Genomic DNA, 27,293 nt, shown 5'->3' on the forward strand with positions numbered 1-27,293 from the left:
TATTCTTAAAAGTCTAACATTCCTCTCAGGAGTCGACGGTGAAGGGCTCGAGCATGAAACCCAGCGATTGCATAGGGTAGCCAAATCAGATAAATCAACTAAAATAAGTTAAGTTAACGTTAGTTAGCTGCCTAAGAGGCTTCAGCTAGTCTCTCTACCAGCATGACCTCAGCAACAAACAAGGTTTGGTGCATAGTCGCCTGGCTTCCCTGTCGATAGAACGGGGTCAGTTCCGATTAGAACTAAATCCATGATGGCTTTCACGCTGTGTGCATCAACGTGCATCTCCCATTGTGGGCAGTTATGTCGCAAGAAGCGAAGGTTGACCTGGCCTCGACCACTATCTTCGTGGCGCAGTACGCGACGATCCTGGTCTAGCCGCCGCCGACAAACCCACAGTCCAGGGTGACGATACCTTGGGCGATCCAGCTCGCCAATTCTTTTTGTTGTTGTTTGCCTCTTGCATATCTCATCGTATCATTGCAATCTCCCCTTCTCTGAGCGTTCATCCAGCGTCCTTGTCATTTTATCGTCATGGCTGAGAAGCAGGAGGAGACTCTCGTGCAAGACGAGAAGCCCAACCTTGACGCTAGCTCTTTGCCTGGGCCGGCCCCAGCCTCGAATTCCGAAAAACCAGTCGCCGCGAAGATCTCCCGCAAGCCAGTCCGGCAGTCCTTTATCGACATTGACAAAACAAACCCACGAGAGTTCGAAGGCGAGGTGGAGACGAACAATGAGCTTCCCTCGCCAGACACACTAAGGGAAATTGAAGATTACATTGTGCTGGATCGCGATGGCCGATCACATGCTTTCAAGTCACTCTATAGTGGCAACAACGTCGCACGCAGGGTCATGGTGATATTTATACGGCACTTCTACTGTGGTGTAGGTTTCGAGACGCCTTGGACAGACTTCAGCTGAAGCTAACACCTCCAGATGTGCCAGGACTACATACGAACCCTGTCCGAGACAATCACACCCGACTCCCTTCTCGCTCTGCCTCTGAGCACGTTTATCGTCATCGTTGGTTGCGGCGACTCTGCGTTTATCGACGACTACGCAAAGACCACGAAATGCCAATTTCCGATCTATTCTGATCCAAAGCGATCCCTGTACAATGCCCTGGGAATGCAGCAGTCGCTGAATCTTGGAGGCAAACCAGCGTACATCAAGCAATCGCTGCTGCAGTCCACAATGGCCGGGATCGCACAGGGACTAAAAGCCATCCCGTCAGGACTGGTGCTCAAGGCCGGGAACCAGCGGCAGGTGGGCGGTGAATTTCTGTTCGAACCGGCAGACATGGTCACCCCTATCAGCACGCCAAAGGAACAGAAGCAGCAGCCATTCGGGGCTCCCGACGCTGCTGGCGGCAATAGCAGGAGCCAGAGCGGCGCGGACGATGACGATGAGTTACGCGTGGAGGAGAAGAGGGTAACCTGGTGCCACCGCATGAAATCCACCCGGGATCACTGTGAGATGCCCGAGCTTATGGAGGTTCTCGGCATGAATGTCAAGCAGCACAACAGCGAGAAGGAAGAAGAGAAATGGGACAAGGCATCGAGGAGCAGAAAAGGGACCGGGAGCAGTATGGCGCGGCAGATGAGTGAGCTAAGTGCGCTCAACGGGGTTGGACCAGCAGCGGCCTCGCCGGTCGAGGCAGCAAAGCAAAATGCTTGAAGAGGAATTGATCAGGCTGATCAGGCGTCTATGTAGCGTTCATCTATTCATGTACCCATTGCCCATCTTCGTTGCTCTGTATGACCTCGTCGACAGGCAACCTCTTGTCCAGGATCTCTTGGCCGTTGACAAGATCATTCTCCAACGCCCTCTTATCGCCTTCTTCCAGGGTGGACACAATGCCGGCGCGTACGTGCCGTTCTCTCAGCCGTCGCCTCGCTACTTCAAAGTCGACCTCGACAAACCACACCTCGTCAAACAGAGCCTTTGCGTCCTTCCACAAGGGTTCGTTCAACGCAACGTAATTACCCTCCACAATGATCACTCGGTTCTCCCTACCGATATAGATGTCTCCCGGAATGGGGTCTTTCCGTCTGTGATCGAATGTCGGAGCTACAATCGCCTTAGTAGGGGGGTTTCTGAGATCAATCACTAGATCCAAGTAGGCATCCGCGTCGAACGTGAACGCCGCGCCCCGACGCGCGTGCGCCTCCTCGGCATTTGGCATAGCGGAGAGTTGCTTCCGCGTCAGATGGTAACCGTCCATAGAAATGGCCTGGGCGATTCGAGGATCGTCCAGGGCCTCGTTGACGGACTTTTCGACGACACTGGCCAGAGTTGTCTTTCCTGAGCCTGGAATACCTGCTATTCCAATGACTGTTCTTGTCAGCCACGTTTCTCGAATGAGAAAGGGTCTGTCATTGACGTACGGAGGCGCTTATCTGAGGGCAGATCCTGGAGTTTCTTGAGGACCTTGTCCACCAGCTTTTGAGTTTGGGTCTCCATAGCAGCGAATGCTCAGACTTGACGGTTCCTGATGTCTGCTTCCTGTGCGCAGGCTGTCATGAATAAAGCTTGAAATTATTGAAGCCTTCAGGAGGGAAGAGTGAGAAGCTCAGGCTTGCCCCGACGTCACGGGTGCTCCACCAGAATGCGGCTTGATGTCAGCCCAAGAAGGTCATGGTTTATTCTACGAGCTCTCATCAACACACGTGGTCCATGATGTTTTTGTGAAGGTTATACTGCATTTCGGCCTCTCCAGCACACGGAGAATTTCACCGACGTGTATTCAAAGTTCCAATACCCAGTCTATTGCCTGTACTGATGGTGGCCAACTTCACGGGGCGGTTCATTTACACTTGCGAAGAGTGATTTTCGCACTTCATTCATATAGCGCGGTATCCCGCAGGCATAAATCGTGTATAGCTGCTTATATTATGTGACCTTCTCTCGACACCAAAGGCCAACAGCGTCAATGTGAAACAGGCGACAAATAGACTCTGCACTCTGTGCCTTACCGTCGCCACCCTATCGCCCAGCTTTTAGTCACCCCACGGCGGGGTATGCTAAATGCGACCGCTTACTCCGAAAGATTTCTCCCACGCGACAGGCCACGCACCAAGAATCTGCCATCCAAGATGGCCGCTCAAGCACCCACAGAGGCTCTGAAAGAGCTCAAAGGTACGCCGTCCTTGCTTGAAACACTCACCGCTCAGCATAAACTAACAAAGACAGTCGCCGATCCATCAGCTGATGGCAAGGCTAACGAGAACAATGGCGAGAACGGCATTGACGACTCCGACGACGATGCCGAAGAAAACGATGGAGCCCCGGGCGCCGGCGGTGCCAAGAAGAAGAAGAAGAGAAAGCCTCGCAAGAAGAAGAAGACACCCACGAGTCAGACCGAACCTCCCCGAGTGAAGCTCAGCCAGCTCTTCCCCAACAAGAGCTATCCCAAAGGCGAGGAAGTCGAGTACAAGGACGACAATCTCTATAGGACGACTGACGAGGAGAAGCGCCACCTCGACAACCTCAACAGTGACTTCTTGGCGGACTACCGTGAAGCGGCCGAGGTGCACCGACAGGTCCGACAGTACGCGCAAAAAGTGATCAAGCCCGGGCAGTCTTTGACGGAGATTGCGGAGACGATTGAGGACGGCGTACGAGCACTGGTGGGCCACGATGGTTTGGCCGATGGCGACGGCATGACTGCTGGCATGGGCTTCCCTTGCGGCCTGAGCTTGAACCACTGTGCGGCACACTTCACTCCCAACGCGGGAGACAAGGTTGTCCTGCAACAATCAGATGTCATGAAGGTCGATTTCGGTGTCCACGTCAACGGACGTATCGTCGATTCCGCCTTCACCATGTCCTTTGACCAGAAATATGACAACCTTCTTAATGCAGTCCGTGCGGCCACCAACGCCGGCATCCGCGAGGCTGGTATTGACGCACGGGTCGGCGAGATCGGCGGCGTCATTCAGGAGACGATGGAGAGCTACGAGATTGAGCTCGACGGCACGACCTACCCTATCAAGTCTATCCGCAACCTGACAGGCCACAATATTCTGCCTTATAGCATCCATGGTACGAAAGCCGTGCCCATCGTCAAGAGCAACGATCAGACCAAGATGGAGGAGGGCGATGTGTTTGCCATTGAGACGTTTGGCAGCACTGGTAACGGTTACGTGCGGGACGACATGCAGACCTCCCACTACGCGCGAAAGGAAACATCAGGGCACGTGGACCTTCGACTGAGCTCAGCCAAGTCTCTGCTCAATGTCATCAACAAAAACTTTGGCTCGCTGCCCTTCTGTCGACGTTACCTCGACAGGCTGGGTCAGGAGAAATATCTGCTAGGCCTGAACAGTCTCGTCCAAGCTGGCGTTGTGGAGGACTACCCTCCGTTGGTTGACAAGAAGGGTTCATACACAGCGCAGTTTGAACATGTAAGTCAATACATGATTACTGGAGAGTGCCTTGCTAACTGTTTTGCAGACCATTTTGATCCGGCCGACGGTGAAAGAGGTCATCAGCCGCGGCGAGGACTACTAAGCACCTCCCCCCACCTCCTGCTAGAACAAATAAACTATTGTGAAGTGTTCGTGCTATGAAACTGTGATGATCCACAGAATTAACGGCGATGGAGAATGATAATGGAATGTGACCTGACTGGTTCGATGCCTTCGATTCAGGGTCCTCGGATCTACAATCGACGTCCTTTCGCAAACCTTCTCTGGAGATTCGAATGTTAAGAAACCTGGAGATTTCTGCTGTTCAGCCAATGATGCCGGACCTTTGACGTTGCAATGATCCGGTTTCGCCTCCGCATTGCCGTTGCCACCCGCGCGTCGGGAGAATATTCCCACTTCTCCTGGCCCCTGGCGAGCGAGCCAGAGGCAAAGCGTTCTAAACCCGGAAGCCTAGTGTTGGCAGACCAATCACATTGCGCATACGCTGGATTTCGCTCCGATCTTTTCTCGCTGGGCGCAGCACTACTTCCCGATTTGGCATAGTCTTTGTCGCTCCCGCCGCTCCGCGCTCGGTACGGTAACCCTCCTAGAAAAACCTTCACATGCTGGACATTGTCGCGCCTACTGAATAAAACCCGCAATCTCCCTTTGCCCTTACTCACCCATTTCCCCATATTACTCATTCACACTGTCAAACACCCTCGCGGACCACGACAAGATATTCCATCAAGAATCTTTGTTGCGCCTTCTTCTACACTCGTTTCGTCTTGCTTCGAACAGGCAGGAAAGAAAAAGAAAGAGCGAAGAAGTTGCTCTGTCGCCCCTGCCTCGACACGCACGCGACTGCTATCGAAATCTTCGAATCTCGCCACTGAATACTACCGTCAAGCCAAACAACTATCCGGCTAGCGTTTTCAACTCACTCGACACTCAACGTTCTCAACCCCAAACCTTTCTTGACCATGAAGGTCTTTTCTAACGCCGTCACCTACAACTATTCGTGGGACGAGGTCTCATCGGCCAACTGGCAGAAATACGGCCCCTGGAACAACAAGTCAGAGCATGTTATCGCTGTCGACACACTATCACGCTCCGTCGATCCCGCCACCGGCGTCCTTCGAACCGAGCGTCTCATTTGCTGCAAGCAGTCTGCGCCAGAATGGATCAAGTCCATCTGCGGCAAGGTAGATGAGAGTTACGTCTACGAGGCCAGCTACGTCGACCCCACAAACAAGACCCTCACCATGGTGAGCCAGAACTTGACATGGAGCAACCTGGTCTCCGTGCAAGAAGAGTGTGTGTACTCGCCGCTGTCCGAGGGCGAGACCCTCTTCAGCCAGAGCGCGAGGATCACAGCCCTCTGCGGTGGCTGGCAGAGGATACGCAACAGCATCGAGGACACACTCGTCACACGGTTCCACGAGAACAGCATTCGTGGTCGTGAGGGCTTTGAGCGCGTCCTCGAGATGAGCCGCAAGGTCTTCGCCGAGGAGAAGGAGAGGCTGCAGCGTGAGCAGATGGTTGCGGCATAAGCTCCGTTTCCCACGCGCACTTGTACATTTCATCGGCGTCGGTTGAGTCTGGGTTTCTTACGGCAGCATTGCTTTACGGCGTTTTAAGAGGGGTTACATGGTTAGAAGGCATAAACAAAAGGTCGTTTGAGGAGCGAATGATATTATACCCGGTTTACCGATAGATTAGACTACCGGGTAGAACGACTTACGATGTTCTCTAGAGAAATAATATTCCAATATTACTACTCATCACAACACGAGAGCCATTTCCCTGTCAACATGTGTCACACTGCGGGATTGTGTCTGCATCATGCAAGCTTGGGAACCATCATGCTAGCTTCAGAAACCTGTACTGCCAACGCGGGAACGAAATATCACCTTTGTTATAGTAAACCCAGCCTACTCCGACTCGCCTCGATACACCCTCTTGAGTCCGAAGACCTAAGAGGATGGACTGCGTGTCTGGGGGGTCCGTGATCGTGTCTGACGCGACAACCGCGACCAACTCATCAAAATGGGTGCTTTGGGTGTCGTCGAAGCGAAACTCCCCTTTGTGAGGCCCGATCTCCAGCGAGCATATTGGGCCGATCTCGGTTTTGCGCTCAAGTACAACGTTAGTCGCCTGTATACAGGCGCCCACAAAGCCTAGTTCTCCAAGCTGCAGCTCAAGTAAGTCGACAGAAGCACCCTGGTCCCTCAAGATTTTCATGTCGATGCCTAGCTTGTCTTGTGCGTATGACATGAATCGGTGACACTGTTCAGTGACTGATGCATCTTCGACCCCCTCACACGCAGCTTTCCACATCTCGTCAGTCCAGAACTTGCGTGCACTATCGCCGTAGTGCCAGTATGGGGTGAGGACGTGCATTCGCTTCTTCTTCATGGGGGCTTGCGAGATGTTCCGCGACAGCCAGAGGCTGTCTCCAAAGACAAACTCAATGGGACCATCCCACGACGCCCTGGGACGTAGTCAGTCAAACCACTTTGTCTTTCCGAGTGAACTCACCATGACCAAGAGGAGAAAAAAACGTCCGTGTCCTCGCATACTCGCCTCCTAGTCTCCTCCGAAGGGAACCACAGCATGGCTTGATATAGATAGTCGGCGGGAATGCCCTGCGTTTGCTCAAGGCTGAGCTTACTCCGGAAGACACCTTTCGTGAAGCGGTTAAACACACCCTCGAAGGCGTGGAGAACATCTTCGGGAAATGTCAGCGTCTTGCGGCTGTAGTCCTGCACGGCAGCCTGGTAGTCCTTGATGGTAAGCGTCCCAGTCAGGTCCCCTAGATAGCGGTAGGGTGTGGGATCCAGGTCCTTGCGCAGCTTCCTGTTCCACCATGGCGGACCAGTTCTGACCGTCAAGTCCTGGACTTCGCTCAGCGACTCGAGCGCGTACGCCTCTCGCCATTGGAGCTGGATGCAGTTGAAGTAGACCTCGTCTTCTGTAAAGTACAAGCATCTCTGAGACAGCGCTTGCTCTTGGAACGTCCATCCGCGCGTGTTCCAGACCGAACTTCGCACCTCGTCGTTCAGCGTTGGAGGTGCCAGGCTGAGATGGATTTCTGTGTCCTCATCGACAATCGTCACGGCATTGATAGTTCTGCCTCGCCGAGGACTGACACCACTGAGTCCGGCGTCCGCATTCTTGCCCGACACCGCGATATATGTGACGGTGGCAATGTCGTAGACATTGTCCATTGCTTGTATCAGATAACCCTTATCTTCTTTGTCATCTTGCACAATGCAGAGTGTGTCAATCCAAAGGTAGCCCATCCCAATTCTTCTTGAAAATTCCATCGCGTCTGTTACCGTCTGCGGCAATCGCACGCTGTGCATAGCTTCGATGGAAGCTTTCGACAGGCCGCCCGGGGTGCTGAGACTCTCAAGGTTGTTCCGCGTGGTCAAGAGGATAGGCACATCTTCTGTTTTTCCACAGGGACGCAGGATGGTGGGCAAGCAGCCCCAGACATACGACAGCGCAGCGAATGCGCAGGGCTCATTCTTCAGGACAAGGCACTCATCCTGCACATCGATGAGTCGAAAGCCTTCTCTTGCCCCGAACAGTTCAGTGTCGAATCTATCACTCTCCATTTGCTCAAGAGCTTTGGCTGTATGAGCATGCTGCTTGCAGTCGCGAAGCCATTGTCTGACCATCTCGTAATCAATGTCTGCGTCGACGGCGCGTCGAGGAATAAGCGAGGGCGCCAGTGAGTTCGTGGCCATGGAGCCATGACCACCTGACACCGACTCTATCTCGGCGATAATGTATCGATCCTTGACACGATCTACTTCTCGGATAACTCGCCTGTTCTCGCTGTAGCCTGGTGGCGACGTGTCCAAAGCCAGCAACAGCCGTGGTTCAGGGTGTTCAGTAACGCCATCCCTCTTCAACGAGATGGGACTTCGACTCTGGATAAAGGCATTCGGAATCTGGTCCGCCTCTGCGACCAACCTTGACGACGACCACCCTTCACCCCATTGAGACTGAACTGCCCTGGATAGCAGATTGCAAAAGGGGCAGTCGGGTTCGAGGTAATCGGAGAGGGGCGCCAACTCCTTGGATGGCTTCTCCGTCAGCAGTAAGGAATATAGGTCAAGCTTGCCGCAATTGGCACAGAGATCAGGCAATGACTCGGCCCTTTCCTGGTTCTGTCTTTCGGGTTCCAGTTGTTGGCGGCTAACGTTCGGTGAAGATGACGGTGGACGTCGCCGGCTTGCGGAGTCGCAGACGAGGCGGAGGGCGTGCTGGATCTTGTCCGTGACGGTCATGGCAACTCACATCACATTGTCGGATGATGAGAGGGCGGAGAATGGTCGGCCGGGATGTGGCCAGGCCGCAAGGGTGGGTTCAACTTTCCCAGCTGACCAGCACTCAGCAGCAGCCATTCTGCAGCCTCATGCCGCACGCGTGCAGCGTCCTCTCCCATATCAAGGCAGTGGAATGGTGAGCACCGAGAAGGATTGGACTCCTGATATTACGATGTACACGCTCGAGAGGCGTCTTCAATGGAAGGCAGCCTCTATCTCGTTAGAATTTCTACACTGTACAGACCACTGTCCTGACTCCTGCACACATGCCCGGCTGTCTGTGATAGACCGCAGGAAACAGGTAGAGATGAGCGGGATCAGATCAAATTACGCCGTTGCAAGAGTAAATCAGCCAGGTGTTTGTTGCACTTGACTCGTTGCCCGCACTGCGAACGAATGGCTGAACCAGGAACATGTCGTTCTCGATGTGTCCTGTTTCCAGAAGCTTTCCACGCTATCTCAACCTCAAGGTACCTTACGTAGACGCCTCCGAGGTCGAATTGATCGGCGCGCAAACTCTATTTGCCTGTAGCCATGATGCGGGCCAATCTGATTCTGACCTAGGGTCTGGTCCTCCTGGGGACATGTGGAATGGCTACAATTATAAACACGCCAATATGTCGAATTAGCAGAAGAAAGAGACGTTCAACTGCCAATTGACTTGGCGCTCAGCGCTTCGCAGCTCAACGGCCATTCTCTACGCCAGGACCGAGAATTGCCAGCAGCGTCTTATTTCAGACAACCTGGGAGTCTGGGACACGCAAGAACGAGCGAGGACGGGCATTGAGGGTCGGAATCCCCGGGAGCTACGACCTTTAATGATCCTTTGAATGGGGCGTCGGGGTGCTGGGGACAAGGATGTTTGATCAGGCAGACAAAATTTGGCTGGGAACCGCATCGCCAGAACCCGACTCCAGTTCCAATTGCCCTTGCAAAAGTGAGAGCAGGCCCGGGAGGCAGCCACACGCTCAAACTGTGTTTCCAACTCGAGCGTCGAGCGGCGTCCGTGGATGCAAACGAGCCGCCTCACTCAGGCTCCTCGGCGCTGGAAATTGAATCGGGCACATGGACCCTGAGATCCGTGCGCTGATTCTCCACGCACCAATCAAGTGCGTGGCGCACGGAGGATGGCCGCTTTCTGCGCGCGGCGCACCATCCCTCCTGGGCCTCCTCCAGCTAGCTGGATGCCGAGGTCGTGTCGACGAACTGGAGACTAGAGACTGGGCCAACAAGCCTCTCCCGTCTGGAGATGCCGTCCACGCCCAATCGCGTCCCTGCCGACGCTGGCTCATTATTAAAGTCTCTCCAACGTTAGGCTGCTTCCGTAAGGTCCTTTCGATCCGCCAAGATGGCTGCATGGACCAGGCCAGCACGGTCGACCACCTTTGCTGTTCGGGACATTGACTGACTGACTTGCAAGTTGTTGACTCGTCTCCCTTCACCTTGCTGGACTGACTCCCGATTCTGTCCTCTACAGTAGCCACCGCTTCTTCGCTCGATGTCTCCGGCCACAATGAAGACCTTCACCCGCGAAGCCGTCCGCGACCAGGGCTCCTCGGTGGACAACCCGTGGTGCATCATCGACACGGTCGTCTATGACCTCTCCGAACTGCTCGACACCCACCCGGGCGGCGAAGCTGTCCTGCGCCAGGTCGCCGGCCAGGATGCCACGTCCACCTTTTACAGCCTACACCGCCAGGAGGTCCTCGCGTCGTACTCCGAACTCGTCATTGGCTCCATCGAGGGGGAGAAGCCCCAGATCATCACACCACAGCCCGGCGACCTGAGCCCCGTGCCGTACGCGGAACCGCTGTGGCTGCGAGGCGAGCCCTTCCGGTCGCCGTACTACAACGACAGCCACAGGCGACTGCAAAAGGCCGCACGGGTGTTCACGGATCGCTACCTGGTGCCCGAGGCCAAGGAATGCGAAGCCACGGGGAAACTGCTCAGCCAGGAACTCATCGACCGCATGGAGAAGGTCGGGCTGCTCCGCATGCGCCTGGGGCCAGGAAAACACTTGCATGGGCGCAACCTCTTTGACGGCGCTGTCGAGGGCGAGGAGTTCAACTACTTCCATGTGGTCATCCTCGCGCAGGAGATGGCGCGGCCCATGGCCAGAGGCTTCCAAGACGCCAACATGGCCGGCATGACTATTGGTCTTACGATACTGCTGAACTTTGGGCCAGAAAACGAGTGGAAGACGAGAATATGCGATGAAGTGTTCAGTGGGCAGACGAAGCTATGCCTCGCCATCACAGAGGCATTCGCTGGCTCGGACGTGACGAGCATACGGACGACCGCGGAGAAAACGCCCGATGGGAAACACTACGTGAGTCCATCCCCAACCGCCGTGATCCGATCCGCGTCAACGATCAGAAGCCGGCACCCAAACCGTCTATTTTATGCGTGCAACGTGAGACTGACCCGGGCCCGTCCCCCCATACACAGATTGTCAATGGCACCAAGAAGTGGATTACCAACGGCACGTGGAGCGACTACTTTGTCACGGCCGTGCGCACGGGCGAGGGCATCAGTGTCATCCTCATCGAGCGCGGCGAGGGCGTCGACACAAAGTCCATCAAGACGTCCTACTCGTCCACCGCCGGCACCGCACTCATCACCTTTGACAACGTCAAGGTGCCCGTGGAGAACCTGCTCGGTAAGGAGAACGACGGCATCCGCATGATCTTCAGCAACTTCAACCACGAGCGGTGGGCCATGTGCTGCAGCGTGCTGAGCCAGTGCCGGGTCGTGGTCGAGGAGTGCCTCAAGTGGGCGAACCAGCGCATCGTCTTCGGCAAGCGGCTCCTAGAGCAGCCCGTCATCCGGCAAAAGTGAGTGGCTCCCGGGATCCCTTCCTCAGTAGCAAGAAAACTAACCAGGTGCAGGCTGGCCAAGATGATTGCTCTCGTGGAGTCCAACCAGTCCTGGCTCGAGTCCATTACTCACCAGATGTGCAATATGCCGTACGCGGACCAGGTTCGGCATCTCGCTGGCTCCATCGGCCTGCTCAAGATGAGCTGCACGCGCGCGGCGCATGAAATCGCCGACGAGTCAGTCCAGATCTGGGGCGGTCGTGGTCTCACGCAGACGGGCATGGGCCGTCATATCGAAATGTTCAACAGGACGTACAAGTTCGACGCCATCCTGGGCGGGGCGGAGGAGGTCGTGGCGGATCTTGGCGTGCGGCAAGCGATAAAGAATTTCCCAAAGGCGATGCTATAGCGGATTTGTGAATGGAATCAGTTTGCTGTGCGATCGAGGGTGACGAATTCTGCCTAGAGGGATGGGTGCCTGTGACGCTGTCAACTGTCCTGTCCAACGTTACACCTTACCGGACGGCTTCTTCTCAAGAGCACACAAAGAGAGGCCTTGAAGCTACACACACCACGAGCATCTCGTACACACAACGTTTCATCCTGGTCCATGTGATAGACCAAGCGCAATTTCATCTCGTCCTGACTAGCAACTGACCGAGCCCACATCGCCTGGCTCTCAACACCAACGTCCCCGCCATATCATCTCACCCATCACCGCCTGGATGATCACCAGGTATCCGGAGTGTTGCCGAATGTGCGTGTTGCTGCCGAAATGCCGCCGTATCGTTTCGTCGTGGTCGTTAGCTGCTCGCCGAGCAACGCGAGTTGCCGTTTCTCCGAGTAGTGTACCGAATCAAGTCCCCTTCCTTTGCTTTTGTTGCCGAAGCCCCCAATGCTCGCGGTAACTTTTCTCGCAGAGAAAGAAAATAGTGATAAAAACAAAAACAAAAAACATCACCACCCTCACCAATGTCGTCGAAATTGTGTTCGTGACTCGTTAAATCAAATGCGTGCACAAAGAAAATAGAAAGCCAAGATCATCGTGGGTATCGTGAGCTGCCACGCCAACTACCTCCCAGTCGTCCGAGTCGTGTGTACCGTTCGTGCAACAGAGAGTTGGGTCTCCACGGGAAACCTGTCGAAATTAGGCGTTGGGGCAAGCGGCCTGGACGTGGCCAGACTGCTGGCACTTGTAGCAGATCTTCTCGCCGCCAGCGGACTCCTTGGGGCAGTCGCGCGAGTAGTGGCCGGACTCGCCGCAGTTGTAGCACTTCATGCCGTTGACACACTCGCCTTGATTCTTTGTTAGCCCTCTGCAACGCCAAGCTGACAATTGTGTGTGTATACGTACGAGACATGTGGCCGTGGCCGCCGCAGGAGTAGCACGTCTTCCCGGCGCTGTTACCGCCGAAGCCACCACCGAAGCCAGCGTTGCCGCCATAGCCACCAGCGGTAGGGCAGTTGCGGGCAATGTGGCCAACCTGACCGCACTGCGAAATTGTTAGCAGCCAGGACCGACTGGATGTTGCTGGGGCATGGACAAACCTTGTAGCACTCAGTCGAACCACGGGGGGCACCGGAGCCGCCGTTCATGGGGCAGTCGCGGGAGATGTGACCGGCCTGGCCGCACTTGTAGCAGGCCTTGTTGTCCTTCATAGGCTCCTGGCAATCGCGGCCTAATGGTGGTTAGTTGGTGTTACCAAATAGAAGCATGACTCGTAGAACTCACTCATGTGACCAGCGCCACCACAGTTGTAGCACTTAGCAGCAGGCTTGTTGGGGCAGTCACGAGACTGGTGGTCAGGGTTGCCACACGAGTAGCAGGCACGGGGAGCGTAGGAGTCCATGATGTTGGAGGAGTGCCTATGAATGGAAATGTCAGTATTTGCTTCCTTGCAGACTATGTGCCACCAGTGTGCATTGTGAAGTTCTGTTAAACGATCGCGACGCCAACGAAGGTTTGTCGCGAAACGGCGACCAAACGGTAGAAAGTTCAGGGTAGTGGCGGGGCCACGCGTGAGCATGAACCATTTGGGGGTGCGTTAAACTCACAGTAGAGGAAGCTTTGGATAGCGAGTCTGGAGAATATGACAGAAAAGTCAATTGACGGTATCTCAAATGCACAGCGAGGTGTTTTGAGAAAGAAGAAATGTGAGGTGTGAGGGAAAGAAGTTTTGAGCACACGTTGAGCAGAGAATTTTGGAGAAGGGCGGCGGGCGGTTTCTTCGCCAAAGCATTACTTAGCACCACTACGTCGGCGGGCGAGGGGGCACTGGCTGATTTTTTTGTGGCGCCCAGCGAATTCCGGGTCGCGCACAACCGTTGCCACTGGCTGGCTGCCCACCAGACTAGTTGCCGTACGTATCATAGCTTCTGCAGGTGCGCAGCGTCTGGAAAGCAAGATACTTGTCGTTGTTGCAGCGAAGGCCAAAGTTGGCTTCCATGTTTTTTTCATTTTTTTTTTTTTTCATGTGGAGCCCAGCAGCGGCACCTCGGGTTGTGTCTCGTAGGGGTCCTAGAGCCAGATTGAGGGGTCATAGTGATGCTCAAGCCTCCGAGCTGGCCACAGCACCAGCCCTATTTCTTTGAATCTGGGTCTCATATTCCAGCTCATTAATGCGACACCATTCTCCAAAGCGCCCAACCGTTGGCTACAGGTACTAACTAAAACGATAAGGTTGGCGCTGCTGGTAGTGGCAAGCATTCTGGGATTGACTCTGAGAAGCGCAGTCCAGCCCAAGTGTGGAAGCGGGGGCGGGGCAGATCTGGATATGGGAGCTTGGATTGGTCCAGCTCAATCGCCTTTCAACGCCGAGCCCCCATCGAGACCCTAGCCACAGCGCACGGGTTCTTGACAATGAACGATCCCAGTCCGTGCACGTGATGCTGCGGCCCTCCTATCACGACGACGACAACTGGCCTGGGCTGGAACTGGAATGCTTGATGGACCCATTCAAGGCCCGCCACTGGGACCAACTGTGACAAGACGCGTGGAACATCCTTCAGGTGCCTCAGCTGCATCGTACTCTCCTTTGACTATTTGTTAGGTGAAGATATCGATATGCAATCTAAGGTACATGTATATATGTCTTTTGAAGCCTCACGTCGGTCAGCCTGGTCCCAGCCTAGGAAGAGAGCTTGAAACCCCCAACCCTCCTCTGCAAGGCCTGTGCATGGTCATACTTCTTGCTGGCTGACGCCAAAAAGCCCAACTTGACTTTGCCATAGGACTGAAGTGGTCTCTGGGAAGGCGCGATTCTTGAGGTACCGGAAGCTCTGCAACAGTCCCCTTGCGTCGACGCCGGTCCCCCACGCAACGGTGACCGAGCGGGCTGTTGCCTCAACCTCTGCATTGACAGCCAAGTTCGGCCAAAGGGCAGATATTAAAACAACTGCCGTGACATTAGGAGTGTCCAGCTGATAGCATGCGGAAACGTACTGAAGCCGTCATGGGCTGTTTCGAGTCCTATGACATTCGCGTCTTTGGGAGAATTTTTTTAACTTAGCTGCGGCCAGGGGCTCGAGGGTGGCGTGTCTGCCTCATCGGCAAAAGTTGTCAGAGACGTGATGTTGCGAACGAGGGATTCGTGCGGGACCGCGGAGAGATTGGCAAATGCCGCAGGCTCTGAGATTGGCTTGGTGTACACAGCTGAGGATGCCAGCGTGCACGCCTTGGTAGTCGATCTGTAGAGGAGGCTGGCAACCAAGGACGCCAGAGAATCGTATCGCCACGAGTCAAGCAAGTTCTTGAAGGCTTGGAAGATTTTGCCCCGTTTAGATATGTCGTACGAGATCGTCGTCGTGGATATGTCACCCAATCGGAAGGTTGCAAGGTCGTATCGAGTGACGACTCCGAGATTGTTGCCTCCCCCTTTCAAAGCCAGGAACAAGTCTGGGTTGCAGCGCTCGTTGGCGTTCACAAGTGAGCCATTGGCAAGAATAACCTCGTAATTCACAACGGCGTCACAAGCCCACCCCTATTTGGTGGTCAAGTGTGGTATTCCTCCGCCAACGAGAAGTCCTCCTACGCCGACATTCCCGTTGCGTCCTCCTGCCACCTGGACTCCTGTCCCATCAAGGTGCTGGTACACGTCAAGCCACTTTGCTCCAGCCTCGACACGGGCAATCGAGTGGCCTTCGTAGAGAGAAATCGATGACATGGACGTCATGTCAACGGTGACACCACTATCTACATTGGCGAAGCCTGCTGCAGGAGCATGACCCTGCCTCCTGATTACAAAGTGACAATTGCCGCGGTTGCTGTGATCTTGAGGGCGTCTGGAACATCTCCGGCTGTCCTGGGCTGCAGCACATAGGCTGGTTGAAGCGCAGACTCGTGTATCGACAAGTAGTCAGATATAGTGGCATTATAGTCCACATCCTTTGGGAAGCTGACCGAACTGCCCAGTCGTTTCTTAAGTCGATTACACTATCGAAGTTTGCTCTTTATCTGTGACATTCGGAGATTTCTATTCGTACACATGATGATGCTAAAGCGCTAGCGACTAGCAGAGCCCCAGCAACATTCGCGGTCTGAAGAAACAACATTTTCTCGTCCACATGCAGTCGAGCCGAGTTGTTTGACACTGTGTTTGCCATAAAGGCGCTCAGTACATGGACGCCGGACTATGACTACTTGTACGCATTCTCAAATACTTAGTTATCAAAATGTTCGGGTCGAATGATCCTTGCTTTAAGCATTTACCCAGCTTTTGGTGCTGGTCATTCGGCCGCTCGCTGCACACAGTCGGCTCTTCTGCATCCTGCTTGCCTGGAGACCCCAGAGGAACCTCAGAGGAACCCCAGAGGCACCCCGTTCTTCATCAGAGGCTGGACATCAAGTGAGAATAATGAACTTTCATCAATATACGTACCAACGATTGTGAGGTCGTCGACGGGGGTGCAAGGCTGTGAGAAGGCCTCTCTGACTGCGTATGCATATTGGACAAACATAGTGGCCACGAGCAATCCTCTACGTGCCAACGAGAGCTCGCCAGATCTGCACAATTCGCTTCTTATCATCTCACAAAATCCTCTGGGGCGGCACCAGCAGCCAAGAAAGCATCCTGGTCACGAACGGGCTCGCGTGCGTGCGCATTCGGTGCGAACCACGCGGCTTCGGAGCTATGCTTGCTCGTTCGGTGTGCTCGATGTGGACTGACACGATACCTGCCGCTGAAAGTACTGCGCGTGGATTAGAGGAGCTGCGTCTCGTTCTCAGCCTCAAAAACGTGCAAGACCGACCTAGGATGACGTGCCCAGTTCAAACTGGTTTGAGGCAGATATTGGTTCCAAGTACGTGGCCGCTAAACATGAGTACTCAACTCATGCCACCTGCAGCAGAACAAGGATATCTCAGGTGGTGGTAGCGCAGCGAAATATCCAATGGCATCTCCTCCGGTAGGGCATGTTGCAGTAAAAATCTCGGGTTTGGCGAGACGATGTGACCTGGATGAACTACAGTGGGTGAGGATGCTTTGTGCACGCCTAATGTTTGGGAAAGGAGACGGCGTCGAAGAATAAAGCGAGGGCAGTCCTCAAGCTTCCTATATGTTTTAGGCGAAACTGAATAAAAAAAGACAGACTCCTTGACATGAATTGATCAAATCGATTGAAACATTAATTATTGAAATAATGAAGAAGACACTGGACCTTTCTGAGAATGGCCCACTGCCAGGATGATCGTCTGGTCACGTGGGTTGGCGACGCTGCATTTGTCGCGTTTGGGGAAACGCGTCTGTCGTTGCAATGCCCATCTTCAACCCGACTACGCCAGCGTTGCGACGTCAGAGTTAATTCGGAGAGCCGCAAATGCATCTCAGCGGCAATGGCGAGCTGGTTCGTAAGTGGGCGGCCGGCACTTATGGCTGCACTCGAAAATGTTTGCCGGCAAATCGATGATGAGATGGAAGCGGGTGAGCCTCACATGAACTCATCTCTTGGGTGCACGACACTAATAGCTCAGAGGTCAATTGCAACTACAAGGACGCTACCATTGACGCTCGACCGGACCTAGTCACTCACGATGCCTCTGTGCAGACCGACGAACCTGACCTCGCCTCACCTGAGCATCTCAAGCGTTCATACATCAAACTACAGCGCAAGTACGAGGCTCTCGACAAGCAATTTAGGACCGCAAAAGATGCTATCGCGACAGCCAAGTCCGAAAGAAGCGGATGGAGGCGCTACGCCGAGCAACTCGAGCGGAGCATCTACCACGCCCAGAATGCCCACGGCATCGAAATTGCTGTCCTGCCACTGCCAGGCACAGTCAATCATGAACGATCGGATGCTCCGAAAGAAAAATCTGCCGTGCGCGGTAGCAGTGTTCAGTCTGCAGATCAGAACCTGGATGAGCATAGTCTGCTCCCCAGTACAGTGCCAGGGACCTCTCCTCAATCTCACTCGGATCAGGCCGTGTCACAGACACATGACTCTACCGCGTCCACCCAGGATGGCTCCGAGCAGGATATCCATACAGATCTTCCGCGATTGCCAGAAGACAGCAACGTGGCCCCGGTCACGATCAAGCAAGAGATCTCATCAGACACTCCAGTCTTTGTGGCTGAGAAGGTCCTGCGAAAACGGAGCAGGATGGAAGAGGCCCAGCCCATAGCTCATGCCATCAAGTCCGAACCCAGCGAGTCGGGATCGAGCCCACTGGTCAGCCTGCACCATTGCAGCTTCGTCCCGCAGGAAAGCTTCGACCTCGACGCAACAGCTCAACTTGTGGATACACCTCGAAAACGCAGGCACCTGCGGATCATACGTGAGCCGACACAATCTGAGCGAGTCCCCCCAATGGCGCCCCCTCCGGTAGCAGCTGCGCCTGCATCTCCGAGTGTTCCTGAGGCGACAGGTACACCACGTCAAACATACTTGTCAAGTTTCTCTTCAGCTCTGACGCCTGTGGATGTGAATAGACGAATGCAGAAATCGGATCCTGCTGCATCCACCGAGAAGCGGATGAAGAAAGGCCTCAGCGACGGCATAGGAAGCCTCGCCGAGGATAGCGGCGGGTACAGACCAGATGGCAGGGACAGAGCGCAGATGCCAGAGGCGATTAAGGGTCGCCTCGACAGTCTGCTAAACAGTCCATCGCCAGCTCCGCAGTCAGCCTCGATCTTACGCCCGATTCGCCGAGCAAAGGACATTCAGGGACTGCCCAACGACGAACTTGGCATTCCAAAACCACGAGCGTTGCCATTTGACCAGTCTGGACGAGCTACCCCCAAGCGCCCCAGTGACGTTCTGACACCCCAGTCAACGCGGACACCTCTGGCCGAGACGACCAACAACTCTATACTGCACAACAGACAGCGGCCAAAGGGAAGCTTGCGCACCAAGAAGGTCGCCGATCTACAGTTGGACGACTTTAGGATCAACCCAAAGTCCAATGAAGGCCTTGACTACGCCTTTTCAGATGTTGTCCGTAACAAGGATGAAAGAGCGTGTTTGCAGGGCTGCGTGGCAGACGATTGCTGTGGGCCCCAGTTTCGCGGGTTGGCACGAGCAGAACGACCCAAGGAGCCACTTACCGGGCTCCAGCGTCAGGAGGAGCAGAAGCTATTGGAGGAATATCTCGGAGACGACGCCTGGAAGATCGGGCAAATGGGCCCTGAAGAGCGTCTGAAGACATGGATAGAGGCAAAGGCGCGAGAATTGTCCAACAGGATCGGGACGCACAAGGCCCGCTTCACTCGTGTACGCTCGCCGCCAGGGTTCTGGGAAACCGACTTTCCAACGACGCAACAGCGCGAAGATGAGAAAGCGGAAGCCCAAAGGCGAGAGCGGCACAAGGTTGAGGAACGACGTAGAGAAGCTATGCGCCCCGGCGGCGTCTGGGTTTTTAGGGACGAGCTGGCGAAGTAAATCTGGATGCTGCGGCCTTCTTGCTGCCTCATAGAACTCGTATATTTTCCAAGCATGCTCGCATAATCCATGTCGCTTGCTGTTGGAGCCACATGCGCCTGGCGCCCACGTCTATGACTTGAACCAGCATGCACCACGTGGAGCACGAGAGTAGGTGCAGCGATGCTGTTACGGTCGCGGGGTGTCGCGCCGCCAAACACTAACAGCCCTCGTCTATGCTTGTTGTCCGCCTTTACCAAGCACGCGAGGGCGCGCGGATGACATTGATAAAGCAGACCGGAAGAGTGGCTGGTGTTTAGGGGAAATTCGAGCTTCTTGAAGCTCTTCACGTAACCATGTGTTGCTGTTCCACTACAGGCTGGATGCGTAGGTGGACGGTCGGGAAATTTAAAATATTTCTCCATAGGGCCCCCAAACTTGTTGACGTGCAACGGACATCCAGTCGTCACACCCAGCACTTGCTCGCTCCAAGATCACCGGCCCCTTCGTTGTCGGGTCAGAGAAATCCATCTTTCGGGAGGAGACTTTCGCTCTTGCTTGTCATACAGTGGCTGCGGGCATTGTTACACCAGTTGTCCATCCTCGTCGCGCGCTTGACTCGCCACGTACGACCGCATTACTTCGACCTTGCGACGACCTCATCCCGAGCCACGCGCACCACGCTGCTGCGCCCAAACGCCACCGAATCAAGGAGAAGAAGACGCTCTTGGCGATCCACGGGTCTGTCGCAAAGTCCATTGCGACGCCCGTGATCGTCTTCATCGACCCCAAGCCGGCAAGATGACAAACCGCCATCTGCCGGCTGGGCAAAGCCTAGCACCGGCCAACGGTTCCGCCATCGCTCACGGCACAGTCCTCAGCAGCAACCATAATATGCCTGCTGCGGCAGATATGCCAACGAGCGGAGGCGGTCCGTCTGGGTCGCGCCGCAGACATCACCAGTACCCGCCTCAGCACCACTACAACCAGCACCAGCACCATCACCATCATCACCACCACATGCAGCAACAGCATCCCGCGCAGTATGCTGCGCCATACGCCCATCACCAGCAACACATGGGCCCGCCGCAGCACATGTATGCCAGCGGGTATGGCATGCCATATGGTGTGCCTCAAGGCTACTATGGCATGCCTGGAGCGCAATACCAGACAAATGGCGCTCGGGGGGTGCCCAATGATCCCCGCTATATGCAATACCATCACCAGCAAGTCTACCCACAGTCTCCTCCAGCAGCTCCGGGCTACTCCCCCATGGCTGGTGTGACGGTCCCCCCAAGCTATCCCCGTCACTCTCAACCAATGTCTCCAGCCCTGGCGACACCGTACCAGCCTCCACCAACCCCGGCCGCGGCCGCGCCTCCCATACCGCCGCAGACGCCCTCCTCGACACAGTCTTCGCAAGCTGTCCTTCTGCCTCACACCCCTTCCACGCCCCAGCTCAGCGAATACAGCGCCTCTGTCAAGCCTGCGTCGCCTGCTACATCTGTGACACAGAAACCAGCCCCATTCATCGCACCTGTAAGACCGATCATCTGTGCGCCAATTTTAACGTTTGCTGATCTGTCTATAGCTCCCCTGGTTCTCCCATCCCGGCGAGCCCTTTCCGGCGTGGAAGCCGAAGAGTTCACGGAAGAAGTTCACGTCCAGCAGCCTCGCTGTGTCTCTACCTGCCGTTCAGCAAGAGCCCGCTTCTGAGTCGAACGAACCGAATGAAAAGGCAGACGCCGCGCCTGCATTGTCGAGTGCGACGGCGGGACAGATGAAGGATCAAGCAGCATCTCAGGAAACTACCAACATCGAACATGCTCAGCGCCCAGAGACCACCTCGGGCACACCTGCTACGTCAACGGTCCAAGAGCATGGCCCAGTTCCTACGTCAGTAGTTCCAAAGGACGCTTCCCAGAAGACGGTTGCCGAGGTCTCGGGGGCAGAAGAGCAGGCCACCGAGCGGGAGGGCATTGACGAGGCTACATCAGCTCCGGCCCCGGCCCCGGCTCTGGCTCCGACGCCCCAGCCTGCTCCCCCTACCAGCTGGGCCAACCTGTTTGCAAGGAACGCAGCAATCCGGGCTGTTGCCACCCATGGCGATTCGAGTGTATCCGCAGTCAATGGAGATGGCGCAAATGGACCATCAGGGACGAATCTGTTCCCCAAGGCAGTGACAAACTCTGCAGGTGATGCGATCCATGCATACCGAGTCGGGTCCAGCGGCAAAGCAGCATACATTGAGCCCCGTGGATTAATCAACACGGGGAACATGTGCTACATGAATTCGGTCCTACAAGTTTTGATGTTCTGCGTCCCTTTCTACGATTTCTTAAACCAAGTCAGCCAGCGAGCTGCGCACAGTTTCAAAAGCGAGACACCCCTGATTGACGCCATGTACGTATAGCTAGCCTTCTTCACTTGGGGAGGTAAGCCACTGACACTCTCAGGATTATGTTTATGCGCGAGTTCAAGGTACTTCGACCGCATGGGTCCATCGAGCAGCTTCGTCAATCTCTCAAGGCGGAAGATCTCGACAAATTTGGCGAACCTTTTACTCCTGAATTCGTGTACGAGGCCATCAGGCAGCTTCCTCGATTTGCGAGTATGAGACGTGGCCACCAGCAAGACGCGGAGGAATTCCTCGGGTTCCTCCTGCAGTCGCTGGATGATGAGTGCACAGCCGTCATGGGCAACTCGTCGAGCAGCGGTGCTCCTCAGGCCCAGTTGGATGCATCTAGTGTCGATGGTCAGGCTGAGGTATCCGGCGACTGGCTAGAGGTGGGCCGCAAGCAAAAGGCAGCCGTCTCTCGCTCTTCGGGTACGAATGCATCAACGCCCATCAACAAAATATTCGGCGGCTTCTTGCGTTCCGAGTTTCGTGTCCCGGGCCTCAAGGACTCCATCACCACCGAGCCATACCAGCCTCTTCAGCTGGACATCAGCACGCCCGACATTCGGAGTGTCACCGATGCCCTCCGTGGCCTGACGAAGCCTGAGCGCCTGCAAGGCGACTTCAACTCTCCACGTGGAAAGGATGTCTTGGCGACCAAGCAGGTCTTCATTGAATCTCTCCCTCCAGTGTTGATCCTCCATCTCAAGCGCTTCCAGTTTGACGCGGAGGGCCACGGCACTGTCAAGATCTGGAAGAAGATTGACTATCCCCTTGAACTCGAGATCCCCCCGCAAGCCCTCTCACGTCAGAAGCGTCAAGCCCTCACGGAGAGCACAGTGCCAAAGTACCAGCTCATCAGTGTTGTCTACCATCACGGCAAGAATGCCAGTGGAGGTCACTACACTGCTGATGTCCGTCGGCAGGATGGGCAAGACTGGCTCCGCCTGGATGACACTGTACTGCGTCGCATCCCCAGCGACGATGTCGCCGAGACTGGCTCCAAGGAGGAGCAAAACAAGGAGATTCGCAACAAGGAAGCGAACAACAACAATAGCCCCGGTGCCTCTGCGAACAGGTTTGGTGCCATGAACGACGAAGACGATGAGGCTGGGGATGAGGGGGATTGGGAACAGGTGACGACCACTGCCGGAGGAAACAAGCGCTGGAGCAGCGTCATCAACGGCAACGGCAGCACCACGCCCAAGAGCAAGCAACACAAGGAAAGTGTGAAGGACAACAAGGTGGCCTATCTCTTGTTCTACCAGCGGATCTGAATTTAGATCTGTCATGTAGCGGTCAGACTTGTCTGGCCTTATTCCTCCACGCACCCTCCTACGACTTACGGCCTTGGAGTGGTTAAAGAAAGGGACAAGACACGTCAGCAACCACAAGCCTGGGTCCAGGGAAGGTCTCGTATGCGAGTGCATCATGGACATGGAGCAAAGGCGTCATGTGCAGGGGGGCGGCGTTCCTCGGCTCCTGGGGCCTCGGGACGACAGGCGACGGCGTCGGGAAGAACATCCTCGAAGATGAAATTACTGGCGACTTGCGTCTACGAGAGCAGGTTTGGTGTGCGGGAGTAGGTCAATGTACGGAGTACGCAACAGCAAGCTTTTGGTGGGCGATAGACGATGGTTGTTCAATTCGAAAAGCTCCGCATTCGAATTGAAGCACAAGTCCTATCATTCCATGTTTCTCATTCATGACGCTAGGAAAAAGAAGAGTGTTGTGCGACTGAAGACGAGACATCCTCCAATCCCAGTCGAATGAGTTCAATACAGGGGATATACAAGCACCACCTCCCCATGTCTATGAACGTTCTCTTTGTTCTAAGTTGTCTTTCCCTTTCTCCGTATTGTTACATATTGCATGCACCACCCTCTCCGGCTCTTCTCTCCTTTAGTGCGCCTTGCGGATCACAGTCGCGGCGTCCAGTGCGTCCTTCTCGGCGAGCTCGGCCTCGACTTGCTTGATGATGGGGGCGAGGTAGGGAACGTCCTATTACATCGTGTCAGTTTTTCACTTCTCGCTGGTGGCATATGCGATTGCGGCGTACGGTCTGGTCGTTGATCCACTCGTTCTTGGGAAGGAGCTTGTGCTGGTAGCTGCACTGCGCAGCACGGCGAATGCGGTAGACGCGCTCGTAGGCCTCCTTGGGCGAAAGACGGTTGAGGGCAATCTGGACGGCCTCGCGCTCCTCCTCGTAGAGATCGTCGTATCTACTCTGCATCAGCTCTCTGCTCTTCTCCATGCCGCCCTTGCCCCGTCGTGTGCAATGGCTTTGGTAGGAGGGTGTGCAAACCTCAAACCCATCTTGCGGTACCCGGCGGCGTTAACGTACCACTTGCTGATGGGCATCATCAGCTTGTGGAGCCAAGGCCGCTTGACGATGAAGGGGGCGAGAGAGACCATCTTGTCGTCGTCCTCGTGGGTAGATGGATGTAATCGGTTGTGGTCGTGGTGAGCGTGCTGCGCGATATCGTCCGGGTCCCTGCGATGAATTGGGAGGTTTCGGCAAAAGTTGGAATTGGGCAGATCACGTGGTTGTTTTTCAGTCAGCTCGGTTTCGTGGGAGGTCATTGGTGGGCACTATGCGAAGCGGGTCTCAATGACCCGTGCTTTCAATCCGAAGGCGTGCAGATAGGACTTGGGTCATTCTGGTGAAAAAGGGCATGAGAGTAGGTGCTACTCAATGTTTAATTCTGATTGATTGAGTTGCTTGGTTATTGAAGTCTTTTCTATTTAGTAGTGTTCTAAATGGACAATTTTGAGTTGCTTCCTCCTTGATTGCATTGCAAGATGACGGATCAAAATTGTTAGTCGTCAATGGATCATTGCAGAAATTCTCACTCAGCAAAGATATCCAGATTTCGAATTCGACACAGGTTCTTTGCTTATTTCAGGAAAAACAGATGTTCACTTTCGTTTTATATCACAGCAATCCAATATCACAGCAATCCAGACTCGACCAACTGCCGCAATTCGCTTGAGTATAGGGTAGGCCATTCGTCGAACGAAAACGGTCCACAGGACGAAAAATGGCGTCACTGGTCAACCAAGACGCGAGACAGCAAGCTTCACGGTCACTATTACTACCACAGTCAAGCCAATGGATGACCCGAGTCGATGCAATAAATCCATCGCCGAAAGTTATTTCCTGTTGCTTTGGTTCAATTCGGCTTACTTGATCTCGTGTCAATCCTCGAACGTCAAAGTGTAGGATATCTATCTACCTTATCTCCCGAGCGAGGTCCGGCTTTGCTCCGTGCCCCCAAGACTCCACCCTCGGCCAACTTCGCTTCTCTCACCACATCCACCACTCTAATCCCTCGTCTCGCTACCACCACCCACGCACAAACGACGACCATATCGGCGACTACGCAAACATCTCCGAGTCAGTCGCCTCCCACTTTACGCCACTGCACCGATTCTATGCCAATGGCCGGCGGCGTTCGTTGATCATACCGGTCACTGTGCGTGGGAGAGCGTTCCCCGCAGTGCCGGTAGCTGCCAGTGCCTGTGGTCACGATACGCATGGGCACCGCTTCCCGAGAAACCAAAACATCACCCTCATATACGCTCGCTCGGCGAGTTCCCGAGCAAGCAATATCATTTCGGCGGGGTGCCGCAGCCCATGACACCGGTTAGGAGGAGACGCAACATAGAGATCAGAGCTCGAAGGAATGTCTCACGACCAGCGGACGAGCCGGGCCAACCAGCCATCAACGACAAAGTATTATGCAACGCCAGACTATGGAGTGACCGCTCAAGTCTCTCAATCAGCAGACGACACGGGCAGCACCTCGAACACCCGCCCAATGAAGAATCTGGGCCGTCCGACATTGCTGCAGAGGTGGGCGGCAAGAGCGCCGGACTCGCAGTTCCATGCCACTGCTGGTGCTGTAGGAGGGTTCACATCGGGAATTGTCACATGTCCGTTGGATGTGATTAAGACAAAATTGCAAGCCCAAGGTGGCTACACGCCCGTAGACAGAGGGCGACATGCTGGGCATCCCAAACTCTACAATGGCTTGGTAGGATCGGCTCGAGTGATCTGGCGAGAAGAGGGCATCAGAGGCCTGTATCGCGGGCTTGGACCGATCGTTCTAGGGTATCTCCCGACATGGGCGGTGTGGTTCACAGTGTACAATGAGGCCAAGACCGTCCTCGGCCACCATTATGGTACGTCTCACCTTCACGGGATTCCGTACTTGGAAAGCTAACGAGTCCAGAAAACCAACACATTATCAACTTCTGGTCCTCCATCGTCGCAGGCGCCAGCAGTACGGTAGTAACGAACCCCATCTGGGTAATCAAGACGCGGCTCATGTCCCAGAGCAAACTGCCTTCGGATCAGGGGCAGAGTTCTTCGACCCTGTTTCCAAAAACGGGCAGCACACCTACAGCAAGGCCAACATTATCAGAGCCTTGGCACTACCGATCGACCATCGATGCCGCCCGCAAGATGTATACCTCGGAAGGCATCGCCTCGTTCTACTCTGGTCTGACGCCAGCATTACTCGGCCTGTCGCATGTTGCTGTTCAGTTCCCCACCTACGAGTATCTCAAGACGAGATTCACGGGACAAGGCATGGGCGAGGCATCAGCCCACGGACAGAAGCCCCACTGGGTGGGCATATTGTCAGCGTCCATTCTCTCAAAAATGCTCGCAAGCAGCGCGACCTACCCTCACGAGGTGATCCGCACAAGACTGCAAACCCAACGACGACCTGTGGCTGGCGAACAGTACCTCCAGGGCATGGGCATTGCAGGAGGGTCAGAGATCAAGCCACAGGTCCCCAAGTATAGAGGTGTAGTCATGACCTTCCGAACAATCCTGCGCGAGGAAGGATGGCGGGCATTCTACGCCGGCCTGGGAACGAACATGACACGGGCTGTGCCGGCGGCGACGGTGACAATGCTCACATATGAGTTTGTCATGTCCCGCTTGAATGGGCTGAGGGACGAGGGCAAGGCCTTCCTGTTACAAAGCGAAGCATCGCGCCCTTGAGAGTGCACATAGCGACGTGCCGCAAGGCTCCGAATTTCATACACAATTATTCAGCATTGGAGAAAGGCTGAGATACCCTTGGTCGGTGTAGGTATAGACGAACTTTTCAAACATGTTTACTTGGTTCACACACGGTTGCGGCATTCATGTGTTCCTTTTGTTTTCGAGAACGGTGCAAAACCCAAGAGCACAGCGCAAGAATGGTTCGCAGGCTAGTCAGCTTGTTGCATGGTGATGTTGTATATGCATGAAGGATATTGTCTTGGCCAAGTCGGAGGCATTATCTTATTCAGTATATAGCCGGTGAAGAGGTGCACATGATTCACCATTCCGAGATGCTCGTGCTCGCATGTGAATGGCGTCTTTGCATGGTGATTGAGGGCTCGCGCGACCAGCACGAGGCTAACGCTGACCTTTCTGTGAAATCATATTAGAACCACGGCGAGGAAGAGGGAGAGTGAC

General features: G+C 54.8%; 11 protein-coding genes across 11 annotated transcripts; 7 read left to right on the plus strand and 4 right to left on the minus strand.

Moving 5' to 3' along the window:
• Positions 1-534: 534 nt before the first annotated feature.
• On the plus strand, positions 535-1,677 carry J7T54_004696 (Thioredoxin-like protein-like protein; the record flags this gene model as incomplete). The annotated part of the gene is made up of 2 exons (XM_051503377.1): positions 535-885; positions 937-1,677. 2 exons carry the CDS (start codon positions 535-537, stop codon positions 1,675-1,677), a joined length of 1,092 nt encoding a protein of 363 aa, XP_051365006.1.
• A 43-nt stretch (positions 1,678-1,720) lies between these two features.
• On the minus strand, positions 1,721-2,463 carry J7T54_004697 (putative uridine kinase-like protein; the record flags this gene model as incomplete). The annotated part of the gene is made up of 2 exons (XM_051503378.1): positions 1,721-2,322; positions 2,388-2,463. The coding sequence occupies 2 exons, from the start codon at positions 2,461-2,463 to the stop codon at positions 1,721-1,723; spliced, it is 678 nt and encodes a 225-aa protein (XP_051365007.1).
• Positions 2,464-3,095: 632 nt separating this feature from the next.
• J7T54_004698 (uncharacterized protein) lies at positions 3,096-4,512 on the plus strand (the record flags this gene model as incomplete). Its single annotated transcript, XM_051503379.1, has 3 exons — positions 3,096-3,138; positions 3,193-4,406; positions 4,456-4,512. 3 exons carry the CDS (start codon positions 3,096-3,098, stop codon positions 4,510-4,512), a joined length of 1,314 nt encoding a protein of 437 aa, XP_051365008.1.
• An 880-nt stretch (positions 4,513-5,392) lies between these two features.
• Positions 5,393-5,962, plus strand: J7T54_004699 (protein MSF1; the record flags this gene model as incomplete). The annotated part of the gene is made up of 1 exon (XM_051503380.1): positions 5,393-5,962. One exon carries the CDS (start codon positions 5,393-5,395, stop codon positions 5,960-5,962), a length of 570 nt encoding a protein of 189 aa, XP_051365009.1.
• Positions 5,963-6,385: 423 nt separating this feature from the next.
• Positions 6,386-8,710, minus strand: J7T54_004700 (uncharacterized protein; the record flags this gene model as incomplete). Its single annotated transcript, XM_051503381.1, has 3 exons — positions 6,386-6,398; positions 6,451-6,903; positions 6,951-8,710. The coding sequence occupies 3 exons, from the start codon at positions 8,708-8,710 to the stop codon at positions 6,386-6,388; spliced, it is 2,226 nt and encodes a 741-aa protein (XP_051365010.1).
• Positions 8,711-10,262: 1,552 nt separating this feature from the next.
• On the plus strand, positions 10,263-11,974 carry J7T54_004701 (Acyl-CoA dehydrogenase-like protein; the record flags this gene model as incomplete). The annotated part of the gene is made up of 3 exons (XM_051503382.1): positions 10,263-11,078; positions 11,198-11,583; positions 11,638-11,974. 3 exons carry the CDS (start codon positions 10,263-10,265, stop codon positions 11,972-11,974), a joined length of 1,539 nt encoding a protein of 512 aa, XP_051365011.1.
• Positions 11,975-12,712: 738 nt separating this feature from the next.
• J7T54_004702 (Cellular nucleic acid-binding protein -like protein) lies at positions 12,713-13,415 on the minus strand (the record flags this gene model as incomplete). Its single annotated transcript, XM_051503383.1, has 4 exons — positions 12,713-12,861; positions 12,920-13,058; positions 13,114-13,244; positions 13,298-13,415. 4 exons carry the CDS (start codon positions 13,413-13,415, stop codon positions 12,713-12,715), a joined length of 537 nt encoding a protein of 178 aa, XP_051365012.1.
• A 3,964-nt stretch (positions 13,416-17,379) lies between these two features.
• On the plus strand, positions 17,380-19,440 carry J7T54_004703 (uncharacterized protein; the record flags this gene model as incomplete). The annotated part of the gene is made up of 3 exons (XM_051503384.1): positions 17,380-17,410; positions 17,534-18,337; positions 18,467-19,440. 3 exons carry the CDS (start codon positions 17,380-17,382, stop codon positions 19,438-19,440), a joined length of 1,809 nt encoding a protein of 602 aa, XP_051365013.1.
• Positions 19,441-20,220: 780 nt separating this feature from the next.
• On the plus strand, positions 20,221-23,094 carry J7T54_004704 (putative ubiquitin carboxyl-terminal hydrolase 3; the record flags this gene model as incomplete). The annotated part of the gene is made up of 3 exons (XM_051503386.1): positions 20,221-20,958; positions 21,011-21,822; positions 21,876-23,094. 3 exons carry the CDS (start codon positions 20,221-20,223, stop codon positions 23,092-23,094), a joined length of 2,769 nt encoding a protein of 922 aa, XP_051365014.1.
• Positions 23,095-23,719: 625 nt separating this feature from the next.
• Positions 23,720-24,400, minus strand: J7T54_004705 (Cytochrome b-c1 complex subunit-like protein; the record flags this gene model as incomplete). Its single annotated transcript, XM_051503387.1, has 3 exons — positions 23,720-23,818; positions 23,877-24,039; positions 24,123-24,400. 3 exons carry the CDS (start codon positions 24,398-24,400, stop codon positions 23,720-23,722), a joined length of 540 nt encoding a protein of 179 aa, XP_051365015.1.
• A 1,238-nt stretch (positions 24,401-25,638) lies between these two features.
• Positions 25,639-26,831, plus strand: J7T54_004706 (Mitochondrial nicotinamide adenine dinucleotide transporter-like protein; the record flags this gene model as incomplete). Its single annotated transcript, XM_051503388.1, has 2 exons — positions 25,639-26,002; positions 26,053-26,831. 2 exons carry the CDS (start codon positions 25,639-25,641, stop codon positions 26,829-26,831), a joined length of 1,143 nt encoding a protein of 380 aa, XP_051365016.1.
• Positions 26,832-27,293: the final 462 nt, after the last annotated feature.

The sequence above is a fragment of the Emericellopsis cladophorae genome (genome assembly GCF_022114955.1).
Source record: "Emericellopsis cladophorae strain MUM 19.33 chromosome Unknown NODE_5_length_938552_cov_118_678949, whole genome shotgun sequence".
NCBI classification, from domain to species: domain Eukaryota; kingdom Fungi; phylum Ascomycota; class Sordariomycetes; order Hypocreales; family Bionectriaceae; genus Emericellopsis; species Emericellopsis cladophorae.